Below are 7,147 nucleotides of genomic sequence, written 5' to 3'. Positions count from 1 at the left end.
TAATGTCGAAATCATCAAATGTACGTGCCAATGTCCTAATGAACATCATACATGTAAAGATTTATATAGTTCTATATGACCCACCTAAACAACAGACTGATCTAGAGCATACATACTTTTGTGGAAGGGCCATCAATCAGTTTCCAAGTACTAACTTGTTCTATCGCTACTATACGACCAATCCCAAATTTTTGCTTGTGGAGAAACAATATCATTACGTTGGATTTTTAGAAAGTATTATTGCCATGAAGTACTAGTTCAGTTAACTGTTGTATATGAATTATTGCCGTTCTGAACTTACTAACCATGGAAGAGAGACATATGGGGTAAATTTAAGATAGTATTTTATCAAAAAAAGCTTAACAAGTACAAAAAATAATTAAAAATCAAACTAAGGCCTTGGGCCCTTGCTAAACAATAAATGCTAAGAGGGACCAAACAATAAAGCAATGAGGTCCCAATATATAGGGCTATACAGAAAACCCCATACAGCAAGGTGTAGCTACAAATCATTGGAAATTAGTAAGATCAGTAAGCCCGAATTAAACTGTACCCATGCTACGCAAGATAATTGTCTCCACAGTTAGACCTGGTCCAAACCCTAATAGCACACCCCAATCAAACCCTTCTCCAGTTGTGGCTTTCCCTTCCTTCTTAGACATGTTCCTCATCTCATCCAAAATAAACATCACAGTGGGGCTCGACATATTACCAAATTCGCTTAGCACTTTCCTTGATGCTTTCAGCTTCTCCTCCTTCAAACCAAGGGTTTTTTCAATGAGGTCCAAAATTGCTGGGCCACCAGGGTGAGATATCCAAAAAATGGAGTTCCAATCACAAATACCAACCTTGTTGAATGCTTCCTCCATGCATTTTCCGATGTTCCCAACAATAGTTTTGGCCACATCCTTGGATAAGCTGATTGAAAGACCTGATTGACGCAAGTGGCCTTCAACCATATCATCTGAGTCTGGGAGAATTCGTGTACCAGCTGAGAAGAGTTGGAACAGTGGGCGCTCAACTGAAGTGTCGGGGTCAGCACCAACGATTAAAGCTGCAGCGCCATCTGCAAAGATTGCCTGCCCAAGGAGGGTGTGGAAGTCAGTTGCGGTAGGTCCCTTGAAGCCACTTACAGAGTTCAACTCCGAACAAACCACGAGGACACGAGCACCTTTATTGTTCTCAGCAAGATCTTTGGCAACACGGAGGACACTGCCACCACCATAGCAACCTAGATGATACATCATCACACGTCTGACGGTGGGTGAAAGGCCAAGGAGCTTGATGAGTTGGAAGTCGGCACCAGGTGCATCAACACCCGAAATGGTAGTGAATACAACATGGGTGATCATTGATTTGGGCTGTCCCCATTCTTCAATGGCTTTCAAGGCTGCTTCTCGAGCCAACTTGGGAACCTCGACAACCATAATATCTTGGCGTGCATCAAGTGTTGGAGCCATAGGGTTGTAGAAGTCAGGGTTCTCCGCTATAATATCCTCAGTCATGTAGAGATGACGTTTTGTGATTGTTGATCTGTCACCTGTTATAGAAGCATAGAGAAAAGGAATGTCAAACCAAATGCAGTAATCCTATTAGCTTTATAAGTTAATTTCAGAAATGTAATAAAGTACATACAGATTCGCTTGAACTTGTCTTTCAATTCAGTCATATGTTCACTCTTTGTGGATCTGAAGTAGAAATCAGGGAACTCAGGCTGGTACACACAGTTGGATGGATTTGCTGTGCCAATGGCCAGAACTGTGGCTGGACCCTGCGAGCAGTGCGCTTCATAGATTTCTCCAACTGAACCCATTGCTTGTTACTCTTTTGTGGATAGAAGAATAAATTAAGATGGAAGGGAAGGATATAGAAACTAGCAAGCGATGATGATTCGATGAAATAGAGAATCAATTAAGATGGAAGGAAGGCCAGCTATAGAAACAATAAGCAAGCAAGTGATGACTTGATGAAATAGCTAGACAGATGCATGGGGTTTTATAGAAGTTGGAAGTTTGAATGGATCCATTATTGGCAACTTAGACGTTGAAGTGGTATATAGCCTTTTTTTGAAAACAAGTCAAAGAGACTTGGAGTAATACAACTAATAGTTGACTAAGTTTTGGGGCATCTTCGTCACCTTTGTTTGTAGACTCCGTCGCATTGACTTGTAGTTTTCGTATAGAGTTTTTTATTTTTAATTTTCTGGTGGTGAGAGATAATTAGTGTGGTTGGGGTTCGAATAAATTATCCGGCTTTTCCCCAATGCGTTGGATTCTCAACCCATCTGATGGCTAGAAAGACTTGACATGCACCCCAATATATGGGCGAATACCCCCAATCCTCCTGACCATCGGATGTTGAATTGTACACCCTACATGTTGGAGAAGATCTTTTCCCTCGAAAAAATATGTGGTATATATTTTCAACCCTCCCCATCCCCTTCATGTGAGAATCCTTCTTAACTAAGAAAAAGTCTAGAAAGTGACTTATGAGACAACATTCTAGAAAGAACTGTGTTTCATATTGATGTTTGAGCCACTGATAGCAAAGTTTTGTATCCATCCAATTTTGGTCGTGTATAAACAATATGTGAACAGGCGCCTTGTTTGACTAATTAAGGTTATTATTACCAATTTTGTGTTAATATCAATCATTGTACCTTAAATTTCCAAATTTAGTAATCCTTCTATAATTTTTATTCCCAATTACTAACATCTGTTTACCTATTCATGCATTTTCTTTTATTGGTAGGAACATAGACATGCATCAATGCAAGGTGATGAGATTTTAAATGAAAGAAGAGAAAATGGAGATCAACTATATTTTGTTATTAAATTAAAAATTGTTCATAATTTGCATAGAACGGGACTAGGTCATTGGTAGAGATATTTGACAGGAAGATAATCTTTAATATGTAGTTATCAAATACTTCTCTAATGTAATATTTAATCACATCAAAGAGGAGTTCGAGTCCCAGAGGTCTAACCTGAAGCCCCAAGGAGCTTCAACAATCAGCCAGCATTCGTACCCGATAATAGGTGGCACATACGGTTCTTAGTAGCACAAATTCGAACAAATCTTGATTCATTTGAACTATTTCCTTTGAAGAAGCACGAAAATAGGACCAACTCAATCAAATCGATAGTTAAGATGATATTAAACGTTCTGATTTAGTTTTCTTCCTTCATACCTAGTCAGTTTCTGACCTATTACTCTCTAGACAATCGAAAGTTAACATTGTGTAAACTCGAACAACAAATATTCTTAAGGAAATTTGGTAGCCTCCTAAGCAGGATTTTATCAAGCTAAACATAGATGGTTGCTCTCTTGGAAATCCAAGTTGATGAGGAGCAACTGGAGTTTATAGAGACAACAAGGGGAAGCCAATAAGATGTTTTGCAATTATCACGGTATCTCTACAAACTTTGTGGCCGAGTGTGCAACTTTCTTCTTGGGTATCTGAAAGGCTATGCAAATGAACTTGAGGGAGCTTTGAGTAGAATGACACTCTCAATCTGTGGTGTTATGCATTTAAAATTGTAACATTCCATGGATGCTCGAACAGCAATGGTGGTTCTGCAAAGTCTTCCTTGATATCTCATCATGGACAATTACCCATTGTTATAATGAGGCTAATAATGTCATAGAAAAATTAGCAAAAAAGCACCCATCTGCCATAATGTCTACTACTCACTGGGATGTTGCTCCCTCTTTTTTTGTCGAGGATGTTCATTTGGATGCTCACCTGAGACCAAATGTAGATTCTCATAAATAGTTTTTGAGATTTTTTCTTCTATGTTTGCGTTGCTTCTTTACTGATGGTCATGTCGAAGGTGGATAAGTGGTTTAAAGTTGATATATTCTCTAATTCTTTTACTTATCTATTAAATAAAGTCTATTCAACCTCTGCTGTCACCTTCGCCTGAATTGTCACATGCTAAGAAATTTCTTGAATTGCAATCTGATTGTATAGTCACACTTTATTATCTAAGTTCAATCTTTATGGAATGCTTCATTTTCTAAATGGAAAGTTAACTCACGAATCATGACAACACATATTCAATATGTAGGTTACTCTTTTCCATGTATTACAATGAGCCATTCATTCAGAAATGACCCTTATGTGTTAAGCTTTAACTTTATCTAATCAACCTAGTGATCAATTCTGAATCAAGCTCATGATCAATTATCCATATAGGTATCTATCATTTTAAACTTTATGTGCACAAACTGAATAAATGACTAAAATAATTAACCCAAGGGGGTAGTATAGTTGGTGAGCAACGAACTTGGTACGAACCGTAAACTCGGACGTCTTGAGTTCGACTCCCACTAGACACGCCTTGGGCCACTCACATAGGGGTGTTTAGTGCTCTTCACTGCTTTTAGTAAAAGTTGAATGATTCTCATTTTATCCCGGTATGACCTAGTCCATCCAATTGTGGGGTCAGTATGGGCCCGTGGGACTTGTCAGGCCGAAAGCCTAGATACCCGTCATTAAAAAATAAAAAATAAATAAATAAAAGACTTAATGTTGGAATCATCAAATGTACATAGCAATATCCTAATGAGCATCATACACTTAATCATTTATATAGTTCTATTTGACCCACTTAAAAACAACAAACTCTAGAGCATACATACTTTTGTGGAAGGGCCATCAGTCATTCTCCTAGTACTAACTTGTTCTGTCTCTGCTATCACTAACTTGTTCTATCTCGACAAAGCTTCCTTGAAGGTTGACCGATTTATCAATAGCTTTTAGTGGTGTTTGCCTCAGGTTTGGTCATCTACCCTGAATGATATTTTTTATCTGATAAAAAATATCAGGATCCCTTAGTATGATTGTGAAGATAGATGTTTTTGGAAGGGGTCAATGGATGGTGCCTTTTCCGTTAAATCGGCATGGGATGAAATAAGATCTCGAAATCCCAAAGTTCCATGGTTCTCCATGGTGTGGGCTAAAAGCCTCCAGCCTAGAATATCTATTTTTGGATGGAGATTAGTTCATGGAAAGTTGCCTCTTGATGATGTGATAAGGGAAAAAGGGATTGCTCTCGTCTCAAAATGTGCTCTATGCGGTGAGGAGGAAGAATCCCCAGAGCATGTATTTATTCATTGATCTTTTTCAACTGAAATTTGGAATTTTTTCCGCAGGATTTTCAGTACCAAATGGCTAAACCCAAGGTCGATGAACCAGCTTCTTCAATGGTGGAAGCGGCGTATCTTGCATACTCGATGTAAGGAAATATGGGAGATAGGGCTAGTCATGGTGGCTTATAGCATTTGGAGAGAGAGAAATAGAAGGCGGCATGATGAAAGGGGGAGGACGCCTTGGTTTGTCTGTAACTCTATTTTGGATGAAATTAAAAATTGCAGACATTGCATTAAAGAGGGACGTTGAAATCAGTGGACGATCTGATTTGTTATAGGAAGTTGGGTTTCTCTGCTCAGGGTAAACCTCCAAATAAAACTCTTGAAGTTTTTTGGTGCAAGCCTTAGATGCACTGGATCAAGTTAAATTTTGACGGTAGCTCTATGGAGAATCCTGGGCGTGCAGGTGCTGGAGGAATTTTTAGAGATCCATCATGAAGAGTTTTGGGGACCTATAAAGTGTTTATGGGTGTTACTGGAGTTTTTGAGGCAGAGATGGAGGGTCTCATGGTGGATCTTCTACAAGCAAAGGATATGGGTGTTGATAGACTCTGGGTGGGGTCCGATTCCACTGCCGTGGTAACACTAATTCAAAATAGAAGAGTGCTCTGGTTTTCCACTCAATGATGGGCTTTCCTAAAGCCGTACCTAGATGGGATTAACTGCAAGATTTCTCATAATTTCAGAGAGGCTAATTCCATTGCGGATTTTTTAGCTCGGGATGTGGCAAAAACAGGTGTCTCAGCGTCCAATGCGGCTCTCCCTAATCATATTGTAGCGTGCCTCAGCAACGATGCTAATGGAAGACCAAATTATAGATTTAGTTAGTGTTTCCTCTTTTCCCTGCTGATGGCAATGCCAAAGGTGGGGATTTTGAGAGCGAAAATTCTTGTATTTCTTTGGTCTAGTTACTTCCTATAAAGGCCGACTCTAGTAATTGATGCTTCGATTTCAATCTTGAATAAATTCTCCATTTAGCCAAAAAAAAAAAACTTGTTCTATCTCTACTATCCAATCCCAAATTTCATCATTAATCATGACTAGGTATTTTATTTCATTGTATTGAGTCAATGAACATGTGTAGTTAGAGAAACGAACCATCGTGCAATATTATAACAGAAAATTTGTATTCCAAAGCAATTTTAAGATCGGTGTGCCTCATAGCATGTCATAACGTCTACTTCCAAAGTGGAAGAAACAATCATATTTAAATGTTTTTAAGAAACTTATTGTGAAAATAATACTAAATTTCGTGCAAATTTGAGCATATATTAAACTGCCTACAATAGAACCTTAGTTAGTAAAATACACATATAATACGCATATCCAAACATATGAGCGTTTACCCAAAAAAAATTCTAACATATGAAAAAGTTTATGTTTTTATATGTATTTTCGTGGAAGAACGCACGTTACACTCTAGCATGTACCTATACCTAGACACAATGGGACCATGCTGCCCCATGCTGAAGATGCTCTCGCGTGCTTTCCTATTGGCGTGTAACTACACTAAGAGGTAGCATTCTCTTGCCCTATTTTCGTTTATATAGAGAAATGCATATTTTAAAGATCCCTTAGTTTTTATTTGTAGCCTAAGGTCAGGGTGGCTTCCCTGCTGATGGCAATGCCGAAGGTGGGGGGTCATTCCTTTCTCTTAGTCTAATTCTATTTGGTGTTGTTTTGCTTATTTGTACATTCCATCTTTTTTCTTAATACAAATGTCCTTTTAGCGAGAAAAAAAAAATCCAATATTAAATATATACAATACGTTTAATATTTTACCAAAAAAAAAACATATCATGAGCCTTACAAAAAGTATTTTAAAAAATCCCTTCAAACCCCAATTCCTTAATTCCCCAACCTCTTCCCCAACTCTCAAACGCCTGGCAGATTATGCCAACTGGCGACTGAAGATGATACCTTTGTCGATGGGTGATTTCGCCTTCCTAGTAAGAAATATAACAATTTTTTTTTTCTTTTTTTCTTTTTTTTT

General features: G+C 38.3%; 1 protein-coding gene across 1 annotated transcript; it reads right to left on the bottom strand.

Moving 5' to 3' along the window:
* Positions 1-346: 346 nt before the first annotated feature.
* Positions 347-1,950, bottom strand: LOC122065150 (chalcone synthase 2-like). Its single transcript, XM_042628958.1, has 2 exons — positions 1,636-1,950; positions 347-1,540 (listed from the first exon to the last, which is right to left on the bottom strand). Exons 1-2 carry the CDS (start codon positions 1,811-1,813, stop codon positions 543-545), a joined length of 1,176 nt encoding a protein of 391 aa, XP_042484892.1. The 5' UTR covers positions 1,814-1,950; the 3' UTR covers positions 347-542.
* Between the last annotated feature and the right edge of the window lie 5,197 nt (positions 1,951-7,147).

This window comes from Macadamia integrifolia, unplaced genomic scaffold, assembly GCF_013358625.1.
Source record: "Macadamia integrifolia cultivar HAES 741 unplaced genomic scaffold, SCU_Mint_v3 scaffold1901, whole genome shotgun sequence".
Lineage (NCBI taxonomy): Eukaryota > Viridiplantae > Streptophyta > Magnoliopsida > Proteales > Proteaceae > Macadamia > Macadamia integrifolia.
The sequence above is the reverse complement of the archived record's forward strand: the minus strand, read 5'-3'. Positions and strand labels throughout refer to the sequence as shown.